The sequence below is a fragment of the Lonchura striata genome, chromosome 11, assembly GCF_046129695.1.
Source record: "Lonchura striata isolate bLonStr1 chromosome 11, bLonStr1.mat, whole genome shotgun sequence".
NCBI lineage: Eukaryota > Metazoa > Chordata > Aves > Passeriformes > Estrildidae > Lonchura > Lonchura striata.
Window position 1 is genome coordinate 22,674,196 of NC_134613.1, and position 17,439 is coordinate 22,691,634.

The 17,439-nt window shown below is 44.8% G+C and overlaps 1 protein-coding gene across 1 annotated transcript; it reads left to right on the forward strand.

Annotated features, from left to right (window-relative positions):
• The first annotated feature begins 2,285 nt into the window (after positions 1 to 2,285).
• Positions 2,286 to 17,266, forward strand: DIS3L (DIS3 like exosome 3'-5' exoribonuclease). Its single transcript, XM_077785951.1, has 17 exons — positions 2,286 to 2,466; positions 5,231 to 5,384; positions 6,085 to 6,213; positions 6,758 to 6,893; positions 7,629 to 7,805; positions 8,668 to 8,746; positions 9,640 to 9,819; positions 10,365 to 10,534; positions 10,859 to 11,020; positions 11,705 to 11,952; positions 12,699 to 12,791; positions 13,329 to 13,862; positions 14,622 to 14,776; positions 14,864 to 15,042; positions 15,663 to 15,808; positions 16,340 to 16,514; positions 16,587 to 17,266. Exons 1-17 carry the CDS (start codon positions 2,322 to 2,324, stop codon positions 16,893 to 16,895), a joined length of 3,171 nt encoding a protein of 1,056 aa, XP_077642077.1. The 5' UTR covers positions 2,286 to 2,321; the 3' UTR covers positions 16,896 to 17,266.
• The last annotated feature ends 173 nt before the right edge of the window (positions 17,267 to 17,439 follow it).

Here is a 17,439-nt window from a genome sequence, read left to right on the forward strand (position 1 = left end):
ATGAAAAAACTGCTCAGACTAGGATGTTATAAATACAAGTGCAGCTACTCAACAGTATCCCTAGGGTGTGAACTTGGCCCAAAGGTCTTCCATTTTCCTCTGTGAAACAGTGCACAAATGAGAGCAGTCATCTCAGCTACTTCTATTTAATTAACCTTCATTTTATTACAGTCATTGAATGTCACTGAGTAAGCACACTGGTCTGTGTTCCTCACTGTGTCAGCAATCAGCATCTGCTACATTTCAAACTCAACTAAATGTCTTTTTTTCCCAAATGTTGTGTTTTTATTACCCTTTCTATCAGCATGGGTTACTTCATCTTTGCTCCTGCTGAACAAGATCTCCATCATTTTGCTCTCCATTTCCCTTTTCCTCTCACATCCTGCTTACATAATACATTTGAAGTCATCTTGACTCCCAAACCCAAGTCTACACTTTGGTCGTCTCTCACTAAGTTATAACACCTCCTCCTCCTCAGATGTTTGAGAACTTGGCTTCTGCAAATCAGCTACTTACAGATGGTGCTTCCATTTACTGGCACAAATTGGTTACTTAGAAGTATTAGTCATTGGAGATACACATTTTATAAAACATGTGAAAAATAAGAAGTAGAATAAACAGGAACATACAGTGACATACTGCCTTGGCTCTTTCCCAGTGTTTTTTCCCCTCCTAAGAACAAACACTACACAGCTCTCACCATGTATTTATGTTCAAGTGAAGTTATAGTGTAGGCACTTATTATTTGAGAAAGTATGAATGCTTTTCTAACAGTCAACACAATCATCCCCAAAATGGATGGCAGCATCACAGACACCAGAGACACTGCTTTGGACTCCTGACCTTCCACTGCTTTTCTGGTTCATCTTGGACCAGACTTCACCTGTCAGTGCCTTTATCTTCCCCTCTAAATGTGAAGGACAATATTGGTGATTACTGTAAAATAAGTTGTCATTAGGGCTTGCCTGCTCTCGTCATGCACCTTTTCCCTGATCCTCATTTCCTGGAGTGCTCTGACATGTGGTCACACAAAATCAGGGGTGAGGAACAGACCTGGGATTTCTCCTGGAAGATGACGAGAAAGAACATGGAGGTTCATACAACTGCATCCCTCACTTGAAGGGAATCCGCCCTCTGTGCCCGCTCAGCCACACAAGCCTGGGCTCCCTCAGGGCTTGCACTGATCGGGCTCCCCCTCAGCCCGCTCCTGCCCGCTCCTCAGGGCCGCCCTGGTTCCCTCAGCTCCGGTTCCAGTCCCCTCAGCTCGCTCCTCCAGGTCCCTCGGCCGCCTCGGCTCCCTCAGCTCGCTCCCTCTGTCCCTCAGCTCCAGTTCTAGCTCCCTCAGTTCGCTCCCACCCCGTCCTCAGACCGCCCCGGTCCCCTCAGCTCGTTCCCGCCCGGTTCCTCAGACTGTCCCGGTCCCCTCAGCTCGATCCTGCCCGGTTCCTCAGACTGTCCCGGTCCCCTCACTTCAATCCTGCCTGGTTTCCTCAGACCGCCCCTTGTCCCCTCAGCTCGATCCTGCCCGGTTCCTCAGACCGCCCCTTGTCCCCTCAGCTCGATCCTGCCCGGTTCCTCAGACCGCCCCTTGTCCCCTCAGCTCGTTCCCGCCCGGTTCCTCAGACTGTCCCGGTCCCCTCAGCTCGATCCTGCCCGGTCCCCTCAGCTCGATCCCGCCCGGTTCCTCAGACCGTCCCGGTTCTCTCAGCTCGTTCCTGCCCGGTTCCTCAGACCGCCCCGGTCCCCTCAGCTCGATCCCGCCCGGTTCCTCAGACTGTCCCGGTCTCCTCAGCTCGATCCCGCCCGACTCCTCAGACCGCCCTTTGTCCCCTCAGCTCGTTCCCGCCCGGTTCCTCAGACTGTCCCGGTCCCCTCACTTCAATCCTGCCTGGTTCCCTCAGACCGCCCCTTGTCCCCTCAGCTCGATCCTGCCCGGTTTCCTCAGACCGCCCCGGCTCCCTCAGCCCGATCCCGCCCGGTTCCTCAGACTGTCCCGGTCCCCTCAGCTCGATCCCGCCCGGTTCCTCAGACTGTCCCGGTTCCCTCAGCTCGATCCCGCCCGGTTCCTCAGCCCGCCCCGGTCCCCTCAGCCCGATCCCGCCCGGTTCCCCCAGCTCGATCCCGCCCGGTTCCTCAGCCCGCCCCGGTCCCCTCAGCCCGCCCCACCCGCGTTCTTCCCGCCCCTCGGTTGGAGCCGATCCCCGCGCTGTGACCCCGCGCCCCGCCCCGCGCAGGCGCCCCGGCAGTCGCGGCCTCGGGGCCGCCGGTCCCCGCCGTTCGCGGCCGGTCGCCGCCGTTCGCGGCCGGTCCCCGCCGCCCCGATGCTCCGCACGGAGAAGGTGCTGCAGCTGCGGGGGCAGCACGGCCGCGCCGTGCGGGTGGTGCGGGAGCACTACCTGCGGCCCGACGTGCCGTGCCGCAGCGCCCTGTGCCGCAGCGCCCAGTGCCGCGCCGCCCGCGCCCGCGGTGAGGCTCCGCCGTGAGGGGACTGGGGGGAGCCGGGACAGAGCCGGGACAGAGCCGGGACAGAGCCGGGATCGCCCGTGGGGCGGCGGGCGGCGTCCCCCGGGGCCGCGGGTGACGGGGGACAGAGCTGCGGGCAAAGTGATCCCTGGGCTGGGATGATCCCTGAGCTGGGGGGGGATCCTTGAGCTGGGGGAACCCCTGAGGACAGAGAATGATCCCTGAGCTGGGAGCATCCCTGAGGATAGAGAATGATCCCTGAGCTGAGGGAACCCCTGAGGACAGAGAATGATCCCTGAGCTGGGAGCATCCCTGAGGACAGAGAATGATCCCTGAGCTGGGAGCATCCCTGAGCTGGGAGCATCCCTGAGGATAGAGAATGATCCCTGAGCTGAGGGAACCCCTGAGGACAGCATGATCCCTGAGCTGGGAGCATCCCTGAGGATAGAGAATGATCCCTGAGCTGGGAGCATCCCTGAGGACAGAGAATGATCCCTGAGCTGGGGGAACCCCTGGGGACAGGGAATGATCCCTGAGCTGGATCCCTGAGGACAGAGAATGATCCTTGGGCAAGGGTTATCCCTGGTGGGGAAGGGGTGATCCCCGTTCTGGGGTGTCCGGATGGTGCTGAACAAATCACGGCTGTAGCAATAGTTTTCCTTTACAGCAAGACCCTTGAGAAACCAACGAGGCGTTAAGAGCGGAAGGAATCGTGGAGTTGATTGTTAGAGAGTTTAACTGTGAACAGTTTACTGGCAGTGATAAAAGGCTAAAGGATTGTTCAATTTTTACACTTCTCTTGTTTTAAAAGATCCTTTAAAATGAATTAATTTCTGCAGGGTGGTGGTTTATAGCATGAGTTAAATTCTATACATACCTGTTAAGTATTACAATGGGGCCAAGCCATTATCTTGAAGCCATTGTAATTCTTCATCAGTAGCTATTTCTGTTCAGTAATTAAATGTAATTGCCTGTGTTATATCAGGGCATTTCAGACACGGGAAGGTTGCCAGGCTCTGATGTCTGCATTTGTTGTTGTTCTTACGTACTGTGGTGCTGTTATGTGCATCGTAGATCATCACCAGAGCTGTGGTTGATATTTCAGTTGGGTTTGTTGTTGTGGTTGTTCAATAGCACAATTTATTTGATGCAGGAAACTGACTGGTAAATAACAAACATAATATCCAACTTGTTGAAATCGACTTGTTGAAATGACTTGCCTGAAAGAAAAGGTTGAGAATTGTGACAGTTTTTTTTTCTTTGGAACTATGATTGGGATAGATGTTTTCACTTTTGATTTAGGTTGCAATCGAGGGCAGAAGGTGTATTACTTAGATCATTATAGTGTATTACTGCTATCTAGGAGATCAGGACTACTTACTGCTCCCTAAAATACATCATTTGGTTGTGAATTCCTCAAGGATAAATTAAAGGCACACATCAGAAAAAACTCTAACCTTTCCTGCTGTGCCTAACTCCCCCTCTTTTGTACTTAAATGTAAATTGTGCTATAGGTGACGGTCAGAATATATCCCTGTGTGATTATTCAAGGTAACCCAGATGTGAGTGAGATATTTGTTTTCCTTCCAGACTCTACACAGTGTGCTGAGCAAATCTATTTCATGCCCTGTGAGAGACTACCTGCGAAAATCACATCAGCAGGTGCTTGTAAGGGTGAGCTCTGCCTGCCTGGGAGTCATTCTGCTCTGAATGGATGGGTTAGGCAAGGATAGCTTTGGATGGGCACAGCTCATAAATCTCCCAGTGACATTTCACTTCTAATGCTCTTCTGGATTATTAATAAATATTAGCTTTCTTGTACGCCTGCTGCCATCATCCATTATAAGCTTTCAGTGTGAGATGAGGCCAGGTTACTGCATGCACAGTTGTGCTGGCTGGATTCACACTTCTTGTGGTCACAGCTCAAAGATTGCCCCCTGTCAGCTTCTAAGAAATACATTCAAATAACCTATATACTTTATTCTGTATAATTTGCCTGCACTGTGGGGAGTTTGGTGTTTATAATAAATAATAAATAGATATTACGAAAAAATACAGTGGAAATCCCCTCCCATCTGAAAGCTTTTGGGTAATCTTTGAAATACCAAAAGCAATTAAACTCTTGAATTGTGAGGTACTTTTTAAGATGTCATCTGTGATGTGTTGTGTCTGATATTTTCATGGCATATTCCTTAGGGATAGAGTCTCTGTAAAGAAAATTAACACTGATGGTTAATAGTTTAGGTTTAAAAACATCTTTTCTTTGCAGTAGCAGTGGTTTTCTCTACGTGCACTCTTACCTGTGCTCTTTTATGTAAAGAGCCTGCTGTAAATGGTGTGTTTGAACAGAGAGAGCTGTGGGAGCAGAGTAAAGGAACTGCTCATAATTCTACAGCCTTTAGAAATTCCATGAAAAGATTTTCTGTGCCAGATGTATAGTCCCTTTTTCATATGGAAACAGAGAAGAAAGAACTGTAACCTTTTCTCTTAAGCTATAGCCTTTTCATAATGCAAGTGGATATTTTTCACTTCTTTGGATAGAATTTGCACAAAAGTTTGGCATCAGTTGATGCAGAAGGGTTTTTGTCACAAATTTATGGACTGTACCACAGAAGTTAACCATAAAATCCATAATTTTGTTCATCAGAAAAAGAAATGTACCCATTTGAGGAGGCACAACTCTAATTTTCTTACATCAGGAAATATTTTCAAGAAACCATTACTGCAACTGAAAGTTTGAACCTTGAAACTCTGAATTATCTTCTAGATGGCAAATTGTTATCAGATGATGTCACACACTACGTTGTCCCCGACTGCAAGGTTGTTCAGGACTACCTGGAGATTCTGGAATTTCCAGAGCTGAAAGGAATTATTTTCATGCAAACAGCTTGTCAGGCTGTGCAACATCAGAAAGGACGAAGGTACTTTTCCCATAATAACTTATTTTTTATTTAGATTGAAGTAAAAATACAGATCTGTAAAATGTATAATTCTTTAGGCCTTTGTGATCCATGGATATCAATGCCTGGCATAGTTTTCACTTGATAGGAGCAATATGAAACCTGTAGCATTATTAACAAATCAAGTGGCTGGTGACAGGAATTAATTAGACTTTGCTGTAATGATCTATTATGTGCCCACAGCTAGAATATGGACAGGTTTTGGTTTGTTGTGTTGACACTTGAGCACTTGTCTTTGGGGAATAATTAATATTACTGTCTGTTACTTATCTCACCAGAATTAACCTGGGCATTGCCATGGCATTTCAGATTAAAATTTGCTCTCAGGGCCTTCCCATATTTCTAAAGCACAAAGGCTTTTGAAGAAATAGCCCTTGCCCCAAAAGTGACAAACAAAACAAGTTCCTGAACACTTAGGATGTTTTGTGGGGTTTACTGGAAAACAAGTATGTTTAAAATCAGAAGTGTTCACGATGGAACTTAAAAAAGTTTGCTTGCGGGTGATGGTTTAGGATTTATCATCAGTGGCGTAATGTAATTAATGCATTTCTCTGTGCAAGACAGTAATTTTCCTGGAGTTTTTCAGCTGTATTTTCACATGGAGTTAGAATAGCATTATCAAAAGCAGGCACAAGAATATATTTCTCTTTTTGCATTGCAGACAGTACAACAAGTTACGGAATCTATTGAAGGATCCCCGTCACGACTGTACTGTGTTTGCTAATGAATTTCACCAGCGCTGCTACCTGCCCAGGGAGAAGGGAGAATCCATGGAGAAGTGGCAGACCAGGTTTGTTTGAACCTCTGCAGTGTCACACTGCACAGCATCATGACTTTGTGTGCAGGAGTGTGAGCATGCACCAGCTACTGAGAGTTCATGCTCCTGCCCTGCTTAGCTCTGCAACTGGAAGTCTGCATTGTATTTTGTGATTATAAAGTACCAGCATTGTTTTCTTATGGAAATAGACAAAATGTAATTAAATTAAATGCAGTAATGCTAAAGAAAAAGCTGGAGCAGTTTAAAGTCACACTGTAGCATCAGAGTCTTAGCACCTCCAGCTTGCTTTTTACAGTCACTCAGAGGAACTTCATGTTGTGTTGCAGCCAGGGTACAAGTGGATGTACTGGGGAGAAAACATTCTGTTCTCCTCTCTTCTTGTGGGGCTTAAGAGTGGCACAGGAATATTTTTGTAGAAAAACATTTCTGTAGCTTGCTATATATCTCTCAAAAGTCTGAGTGTTAAATCAAAATCTTGTTTATATGAAGCCAGCAAAATTTTGCAAGTAGAAAATGAACTGTTGCAGAAGTCTTATTTCAAACTTTGCTTTTCCAGGAATATTTACAATGCAGCAGCCTGGTATCACAATCACTGCCTGGGTCAGATGCCAGTTGTTATGGTAACAGAAGATGAAGATGCAATCAGGCAGTACGGAAATGAAACAGAAGGAGTGTTTGTGATTTCCTTCAAGGTAACATGCCAGAAAAATAAAAGGTTTCCTTTATGCTGCATCAAAATGATGAAGCAAGTACATTTAAGTATATTGCAGTCAAAGTTTACATTCAAGAAAACTCTGATGGTAACTCATGTCTCCATTTATCAAAGCAAGCAAATATGTCACTTATGGGAATGTCAGAAAAACCAGTGGCAGTGAGCAAAGGAGAGAGCTGAAAAGCTAAACAGCAGCTCTGATGATAGAGGTCATCTTTCTTAGGAGACCTTTTCCTTGTTTTCCTTGTTTTTAAGGAATTTGCCATTAACGAGCATTGGCCAGTTCCCTTAGGCAGCTGCCTAAATCTGGAGTGCAAGCATTCCATAAGCAACTGTAGCCTAAATATCCATCAACAATGTTCTGCCAGTTACTTTGCCTGGACTGCTGAGGATACAGTGATGTCTGAGAAGACAATTCATTCTTCGTTTTAGTGTTTATCTCTGATACCACTGGAACTCAGTGGGAGCTGGGGATGGAATGTTTACGTTCAGCTGTGAAAGGATTTTGACTAAAAACTGCACCAAACTGATTGACCTTTGTTGTGTTTAGCAGTGGATTAGGCTGGACCTTGGACAGATGTGTGAGGTTTAGAGCAGACTCATCATTGCCATTGTGGTATTTGGGTACAGTGTGAGACAGATCCTTTCCAAATGCATTAGTAAAAGAACAGAGATCTCAGAGTACTTTTCTGTTTATTTCTATTTGTGCATACAGAATTACTTGGATAACTTCTGGCCTGACCTGAAGGCTGCCCATGAGCTCTTTGGCTCCATAGTCCAAGCTCGGCGTGAACGGGAGAGTGAAAGCCAAGAGAACCATGGCAAAGAATATCCTGAGCACTTACCTGTGGAAGTGTTGGAGGCTGGGATCAAGTCTGGAAGATACCTGCAGGTATTTGTTACACAGGGAACATGCACAGAACATTGCAGTCTTGTGCTTGATCCCTTGAGTTGCCTGAATTAAAGTGATTAGAGAAAGAAATATGGCTGTGCTGGGAAGAGGGAAAGAAAACAAGAGGATGGAAGGGATTAGGATTCTTGAAATATTTCCCCTGCACTGTGTTGTGATGTGGATTTTTTTTTGGCTTGTAGAAGTTAAAAGTAAGAATCAACTATTGAAGATTTGAAATTTGCTATGCATTTCTCTTCAGGTTGATATTTGATGTACCTGTAAATTGATAAACCAGGTATGATTTGAAGCAGTGAGACTTCATTCTTAAATCTAAATAGTGCTGCACAAAAGCAGCAGAGCAGTTGTAAATTCATTTGCACAGAGATCTCCCAGTTAATGAAATTAATTTACAGGTTTGTGGCTGTTGAGGGCCTTAATATGGATTGTTGGTAGACAAGCATCCTTGTTTAAAAAATAATTTAAAGAATTAGAGGCAGTGATTTTTGGATAAAATATGAACAGAAAGACAGAAGTTTTTTTTCCTTGGAATAATGTCAAATTCTCTGCAAAGGCAGGCAGTAAAGGTAATCTTACACTGCCTGTGGTTGGAGTAAAATGTCATTTAGCATCTTACAAATAAATTCAACATTAAAAAGAATTTACTTTTCCAGAAGTGAATACTTCAAGCCTTACATCCTGAATTCCCCCTTATAGAGAGAACAGCTGTGTTCAAAATAACCCACGGATCAATAAAAACTAATTAATGTAAAAATAATTGTAATCCCCAAAATGTTATCCTTTAAAGTTGTCTATTTTTAGGGAGACTCTTTCATTCACTGGTTGGTTTGTTGGTCTCTTCCAGGGTGCCCTGAATGTCAATAAGCACCGAGCACAGCTGGAAGCTTTTGTTCGGCTGCAGGGGATTGGCAGCAAAGACACAGGTAGGTGAGACGTGTTCAGCTGTCAAAGGAGATGAAGGCTGAGACCCTGCAGTGCCTGTGTGGTTTTCATGGGCCAGAAAGGAGTTGAAGATTAACCAGAGGGTGGAACTGTGAGGGTGGAACTCCTTCCTCTTTCTTACCCCTTTGACCATATTCTGGCATCTTGTCCTGTTTCCCTGCACCCCTCTGAAGGGAAATGCTGGTGCAAATTGTCCCTTTGCTCTAACCTCAGGTGACCACTCATTTGACTGCAATGAGAGTTTGCATAGATGTTGGCAGGATTAGGAAGCTGGTCTTTGTGAACATAATTGGAAAATTGCCTTTTGGATCAAGCTGATCCAAAGTGATCCAGGATTGTCTCTCTGGCATGAGTTACTAATCAGCACCTTTGAAGGAACAGTCCATTGCCCTTGCACAGACACATTGGCCCAGCTCTCACTAATAACTACATTCAAATGGTCCTGTGACAGATCCTGCAAACAAACCAGTGCTCAGTATACTCATTATTTTTTAAAAGCTTGTTTTATTCTGAATCCTCCCCAGAATCCTGTGGCAGTGGCTTTCACAATTTAACTATGCTGTCTGTTTTTATAGCTGCTGTTTAAGAACAGTGAACTTATCCCAGCCTATCCTGCTTTTTATCCAAAAGTTCACTTACAGAATTCCTTAAAAGACACTTAAAAAAAAAAAAAAAAAAAAAAAAAAGAGGAAAAGCTTTTCATTTCCTTGCAATATTATTTTCTTGCCAGTAGTCCTTTTTAGAGGAAATCATATTGGAAAAATTTTCCAACAGGAAAAAATTTCTGTTATTTCAGCAGAATGCTGCCAAGAATGGAGGGATTTTAATTTTTTTAGCAGATTGTAGTTCTGTTTCCCTTTTATTTTAAATACAGAACTTCAAAGTGACATCCTTATTTATGGGGCCAAGGCTCGGAATCGTGCAATCCACGGGGATGTGGTTGTGGTTGAGTTGCTCCCTGTGCATGAATGGAAGGGAAGGACTGTTGCCCTCTGTGAAAATGAGACTGAGGAAAAAGCACCTGCAGACACCACAGGTGACCCTATGCCCACAGGTAAGGAGAAGCATACTTTTAATTCCCTTTGATAAATAATGGAAAGAAAAATGTTAGGTGAAAAAGTATCCCTGTGTGACAAGCCTGGGTACCATGGGAGCTTAGTCTGGTTTGAAATGATTGCTCTGCAGCTGTAGCTGCATCTTAAAGTTTGTTGAGTTCAGAGCTAAAAGCTTCAAGAGGTTAATTCTCTTTTTGTAGGGAAATCATGTTTAGTTTTGCTCTTTGCTATTAAAAATTCTCTGTATTACTAGAATTGGCCACATTTCAGCAGCAGTGGGGATCTCTGAATAATTTATGTTGTGTATCAGTTGAAATCTATACAATGAGTTAGTCTCCACATAAATAAAAGCTCATTAAAATCTGCCAGTGCCAGCAGTAGTTTATGACACACTTGTATTGTCTGCACACCATATGTTGTTGGCAGTTGTAACAGATTTGGGGACACATCAGTTGATTTTACAAAGTGGATCTCCTGCACCTCCCACATATTTGCTTTCTTGGTTCTGTTGAATTCTTTAATGCACAATGTTCCTTATTTAAAGGTAAAGTAGTTGGAATCATCCAGAAGAACTGGAGGGATTATGTGGTCACTTTCCCCTCCAAAGAAGAGAGCCAGTCCCAGGGCAGAAATGCTCAGAAAGTCCTTGTAACACCTTGGGATTACCGAATTCCCAAAATCCGGATCAGCACTCAGCAGGCTGAAGCATTGCAGGTAATTTAACTGGAATGTTTCTCTGTTCTGTGTTCCTACAAAGCTGTGTGGGCGTTATAGGCTCTAATGATGCTTTCCCTGAGAAAAACATGGTAAAGCAAAATCTGTGAGGGTTCAATTTCTGCCTTGAAGGATTGTGTTCAATTCCTGTCAGGACCACTTCAGTTTCAGTTTGAGTTCTGAATTTCAGCCACAGTCCAGCTACCCTGAGCACTTCCATACTACTTGCTTTGGCTTTTTTCTGCTAAATTTAAGGTTGTGGTAGGGGAATAAATTGTGCTTGTCAGGGGCACAGAGCTGTTCTAACAGAGCTGTCTGCTGCAGGAGCACCGAGTTGTCGTGCGCATCGATTCCTGGGAGTCGACTTCCCTGTACCCCAACGGGCACTTTGTGAGAGTGCTGGGGAGAATTGGAGATCTTGAGGGCGAAATTGCAGCTATTCTGGTGGAGAACAGCATTTGTGCTGCCCCTTTCTCAGAAATCCAGGTTTGTCTCTGTGATCAGATCCAGTCTTTTCTGTTCATTCCCAAGGTCTTATTTCTCAAAGAGAGGGATCCTCTTACAGCTCAACATCTTTGTTGCCGGTGGGTTTTAGAAAGCCCACTTTGAAAGCTGAAAATTTATTATTATTTTACTTTATTTTTTCTGGAATCTCTTGGATCAATGGTTCTATTGATACTATGGATTTTCTAGTCAGTAGTGATTTAAAGATAATCCTTTTGCTGTGAGGAGAAGATTACAATCTCTTAATTCAAATTTGAGTTAGACTCTTAAAATTTTTCTGTCTTTAGTATGTGGTTATGCTGCTGATCTTAAAGGCCTCATCCTACTGAAATCATAGTATTAAATACTTTGTTTTCAACTGGGAGAAGAACCAGCTTTCATAGATAACTATTTTGATGATACCTACAATTAATAGAAAGAATAAGACTAAAAAAACAATATGTAGTGGTTATATTTGCCAGAGCTGCAGTATCACCACAGTAATAACATTGGTTACTAATACACATAGAATTCTTTTCAATTTTTTCACACTTTCCATAAAGTAAATGTAATGGACTTGGAAAATGAATCAAAAGAAGAATTAGAAAAACTAATTAAATCTAATTTATTGGCATCTTTTTGTAGAAAATACATAAATCTATGTTCATCAACAATATTTCTGTATAGATGAGTGAAATGCCAGCGAGTTCTCCAAAGAATCCATGGAAAGTGAGTCCAGAAGAGGAGAAAAAACGCCTCGACTTGAGAGATACCCACCTGATATTCAGCATTGACCCCAAGGGCTGTGAGGATGTGGATGATGCTCTCTCTGTCAGGACTCTGCCCAACGGGAACCTCGAGCTGGGGGTGCACATTGCAGATGTGACTCACTTCGTGGCAGCAAATTCCTACACTGATGTTGAGGCCAGAGCAAGGTGATTTATATAAATTAGAAAATTTGTGGAGCTCAGAAGTTTGTGATGCTACCTTAAAGAAACTTTGGAGGGAAAGAAACATGCTTTCACCTTTCATACCTTACTAAAGACTTCTTAAAGCTAATTAAGCTATCAGGTAACTAATGACATTCTGCTTCTATTTGGACACATTTTCCAGAAAGCTATACAAATTTCTTCTTCCCTAATCACTCCTTTTTGCTTTATAGTCTAATTTAACATCTGTGACTTAAAGTATTTTTAAAAACCACTTGTTTGCATTCCAAGGGAAATGAACACCCACAAAATAGAATTAAGTCTTAGATTAATTTAATTCCAGAGGTATTTGTCAGGCTTATGTTTTCATATTCAGTCTTGTCTTTTAATGTGAAAATATTTCATTCTCTTTTTTCTTTTATTGCCAGTGTCTTGAACTTAAACTGCTGAATCACTTAATGAACTGTATTCTTTGTAGATTCAAAGAAGTATAATGTGGAAGCAGCAGAGATGTTTGACATTTCTCCAGTGAGCAAATTGTGTCCAACCCTGGTTCTGCCCTTAATGGCAGCTGAAATACCAAGGAAGGCAAAGTTAGGGCTGTACTGTGCAAATAGCTATTTAAATAATTTGACTTCAGTATTGCACCTGTGAGTGTTCTGTGGGAATAACCTTTTCAAATCGGGCTGTGGAGCAATGCCTGTAGTCCCAGGAGTCCTGGTGGGAAGAGCAGTAGCTGTGTTTTGTTCCAGGGCTACCACGTATTACCTGGCAGACCGGCGCTATGACATGCTGCCCTCCGTCCTCAGCGCTGACCTGTGCTCCCTCCTCAGCGGAGTGGACAGGTAAGGCTTGGGAATTGTTCTCAGCAGGGACACTTCTACAAGTCATTTTGCATTATTATTGGAAGAACTGTATACATTAAAAATTACCTTTCCGTTCTACCAGAGGTAGGGTGAATTTTATAGACCAGCTGATAACAATTTACAGGCTCAGTGAGGATACGCAAGGCTGCCCTGGGGATATTCAGGGTACAGAGGTGTTCATTGTGGATGCATCTGACTAGTAAAATAAAAATGGGTAAAAATAATTATCACAGTGCAGCTCTGCTTTAACATAAAGGAGACCTTACACCTTAGGGGTACTCTGTTTCAGCAGATGAATTGAAGATACTGCTGTGTAGCTGGTCCTCATTTCAGTTGTGATGCATGAGACTGAAAGGCAAGTGCATTATTTAGTGGTGTTGCTGAGCACTGGTTTAATGAAGAAAAAGATGCTTCCACAACCAGAATTAAATCTCTATATTTTTAAGAGTTGAAAGTGCTTGCAATGGGAGTTTAAGTCTGCCAGAGCTATTCCAGAACTGTGGTGTTGTCTTTAAGATACGCTGTGAGTGTCTTGTGGGAGCTGGAGAAGGAATCGTACGAGATGCTGAGGGTGCAGTACACCAGAACCCTGATCCGCTCTGCCTACAAGCTGGAGTACGAGACAGCCCAGGGACTGTTGGATGGGGACACGAGTGTCGTGGGGGATATCCTGGAGCTGAAAAGCCTGGATGAAGGAACGAGGCAGAAGAAGCTGGCTGAGCTGGTTTGGGCCATATCCAAGCTCACCGACATAGCGCGACACGTCCGGGCTGAGCGGGACCGCTGCGGCGCGCTGGAGCTGGAAGGGATCGAGATCCGAGTGCAGCTGGATGACAAACGCAATATCCATGACCTCATCCCCAAGCAGCCGCTGGAAGTGCACGAGACCGTGGCGGAGTGCATGATCCTGGCCAACCACTGGGTGGCAAAAAGGATTGCCGAGGCTTTTCCCCACCAAGCCCTGCTGCGGCAGCACCCTCCACCACGCCAGGAATTCTTCACTGAGCTTCGGGACTGTGCCAGTGCCAAAGGCTTCTCCATAGACACACGGTAGCTTTTATTACTGAAGTTCTGTAATTAAAGTTAAGTAATTAACTATCTGGCCATGTTGTTGTTAAACAATTGCAGCTCTGAGTATCAATGTTAAGAGACACTGCATAGCTGCTCTTAAAAGGAGTTTTATCAGAACCTTTCTGATGATGTAATGACCAGGAGAAGCCTGCCTTCCTTATGCTGGCTGTACAGCAAATGCCGGTGGCTGAATAATTTTAGACATACCCAGATGAAACATTTGTTCAGTCACTGTGCCCTGGTCAAGCTCTGCAGTGGCCTTATTTGCACTGTATTTCCTGCTTAAGAGACTACTGGTTTAAATTAGTGGAATTCTGTGCAATGAAGTAATTTTAAATGACTCAAAATAATTCAGAATGACTTGGGCAAGATAACATGAGAAGTCCGTGGTGAAGGGCATCAGTAGAGCCTCTGTGACCTGGGTGTCACCTTGTCCCATTTGTGCTGGACACAAAGGTTTGGACCAGCTCACTCTTTTGAACTGCACAGGGTGGAGTTTGCTCCAGCCCCTGGTTCTCCAGGTTGCAGCAGACAACTGGGTGAAAACTGGGATTTTTCTAAACATTTTCTTAGAGCAGAGCTGTTACTAAACTGCATTGAGAGTTTCAATATCACTCTGCTTGCCATTTTTGTATGAATGTCTATTAACTTCTATGTGGGTTTTATGCTGTTGTGAAATGTGAGCCATTATAACCAGGGATAGTGTCATTTTCTTTGGAATTAACACCTTTTTGCCAGGTCTAACAAGGCTTTGGCCGAGTCTCTGGACAGAGCAAACGACCCCTCGGATCCCATTGTGAACAAACTGCTGCGCTCCATGGCCACCCACGCCATGTCCAACGCCCTGTACTTCTCAACTGGCTCTTGTCCCGAGGAGCAGTTTCATCATTATGGTACCTGGTCACTTTTCTGCCTTTCCTGCGAGTTCTGAGCTGTTGGGGGAGGCTTTGACTGCTCATCCCTGTTCCTGTCTTTGGCAGGGCTGGCCCTGGAGAAGTACACTCACTTCACTTCTCCCATCAGGAGATACGCTGACATCGTCGTGCACAGGCTCCTGCTGGCAGCCACCCTGCGGGGAAGCACGGGGGATGTGAAGGATAACATCATCAGTAACAAGGATCTGGAGGAATTGTGCAGACACATCAATAACAGGAACCGGGTAAGGGCGTCCTCGTGGGAGTCTCCATGGTGCAGTAGGGAATGGGATACCAGTCCTGACTAGCTTCTGTGAATTAAGACTTTACTTTCATTTGTAGTGCTTTTCTTCTGAGAGTGGTAGTAAAAGTGCTCATACTTCACTTGTAATGCAAGTAGGATTTTCTTTTAGATGTGATTTTTCTTGGTGACAGGTAAGATGTCACCCAACGACACAAAGTAACTCACACACGGATGTTGGATGTAAAGAGGGAAGAAAAGAACTAAAAGAGAGCATTTTATTTCCTGACTCCACTATATATAGAATAGTAAAAGTGACAGTGGATTGGAGGGTGAAACTGCCACCTCTCCAACCACGCTGGTCAAACTAACAGTCTATCAATTCTGTCTACCTACAAAGAAGAATGCGAAACAATCATTATTTACATGAACAGTGTGAGAAGATTCAGTAGAAATATGTAAACATTAGAAGGCATGGAAAACTTTTAGAAGAACTTTAAAACTCTCAAAAGAATAGGGCAACAGTAAGAGACTAAATAATGGGAAAGAGCAGCTGGGAAATCAAAGGCAGAGATGCGTGTGGGAGTATTTATGTATTTTTGTCTCTGTGTGGGGTGCTGGCAGGCAGCCCAGCGTGCTCAGAAGCAGTCCACAGAGCTCTTCCAGTGCATGTACTTCCGAGACAGGAGCGCCGAGAGCGACGAGCGCTGCGTGGCCGACGGCGTCATCTACTCCATCCGCACCAACGGCGTGCTCGTCTTCGTGCCCCGGTGAGCGGGGCTGGGACGGGCTGGGAGTGACTCCTGCTGCTGCTGCAGCGTGCGAGGGCACAGCCTGGCACAGCTCAATTCACAGCTGGCATCTCCAGCATGCCACAGCGCTGCCTCAAGAGCCTCCCCAGCCAGAAAAGGCTGCTGCCTTCAGAGAACCCAGGGCAAACACGCTGCTGCTGTTCAAGGAGCTTTTTCTAAAATGGAGAACTGTCTCCTCGTGATCTGTCTGGAAAAACCTGTAAAGCAGCTCTTCTCCCATCACTGATCCATTCCAGGCCCCACCCAGCACTAAGATAATGGATCACTGACTATTTCACTTTTGCCTCGCTGCTCTCAAAACACTTACTGCATGCTGTTTCCATGTCTGGGTTTTTTTAACAACACCTCTCAGTGTTCCTGAGGCAGGATTATCAGGCTGCTGTGCCTTCTCCCCCCCTTGTTGCTTTTCTAAAATCCCAGCCAGCCTGCAGGTTTTGAAACTAAGAGACCTGAAAATGGTTAGAACAGCTTCTCTCTGCTCTTTTGCAGGTATGGAATCAAAGGTGCAGCCTACATGAAAAACAAAGAGGGCTTGGTCATCTCCTGTCAAGGGGCTGGGAGCTGCCAGTGGAAGCCTGGATCCCTCCATCGCTCTCAGCATAAAATCACCTCCACTACAACTACTGGAGACTCGATGACCTTGAGCCTTTTTGATCACATCACAGTGAGTATCTCATGTGAGGGGAAGCAAAGGAAATAGCACCATCAGAAATGTAACCACAGTATTGCTGTGCAGGTGAGAATCCTTGTGCAGACCTCGCGCTGCCACGCCGAAACCATCAAGCTGGAGATCATCAGGAACGCGCCGCACCGCACTGCGGACACGGAGGCTGCCCACAGGAGCTTCCAGGTGAAGTCTGACCTGGTGAAAGAAGTCAGCCAGTCTGCAGAGGAGGCCCAGCGGGCCCAGGAGAGAGCCAGGGTGGAAGTGATGGATGAGGAGTCCCGGGAGTTCTGCCAGACCAAGGGGCCCAGCCTGTACCAGCTGCTGGAGGAGATCCGGGAGCTGGCACTGCTGGATGTGACAGAGGACATCAGGACTTGAACTGGGACCTGCCACCAGCTGCTGGGGCTGTCCCGCTCCTGTTCACTGTGCACAAGAGCTAGGGGGATCTTTAAAAAATGAGTTTATTTAAATATTCAAAAGTCCTTTCAATAAGAAGCTAAACATCTATTTTAAATATGAATTATTTTTATCTGATCGTGAGTATGGATGAGTTATGAAAAGATTTTATACCTGATAAAGCTCATATTTCAGACTAAAGGCTGTGTGCTGTAAATTCTCTTAAAAATCATTCAAAAAATTACTTTGCTCATGTTGTCTATAAATTAAGTTCTTAAAACCTAAATACTTCCTTCTTCCCTACAAGGATATAGAAAGCAAATTCCTTCATAAAGTAACACCTGTTGCCCTGAGGGTAGTGGTTTAATTCAGTGTGTAGAAATTCAGTACTTTTTATCCCTTTATTAGAAGAGGTGATTCCTCTTCATTCCTCAAAAGGGAAAAGCTGTTGTGTAAGGAAAACCAGGACTCTAAGAAGAGGATGGAGCAGAGGCTCAAGCAGAGCCAAGAACAGGGGAAGGACTTG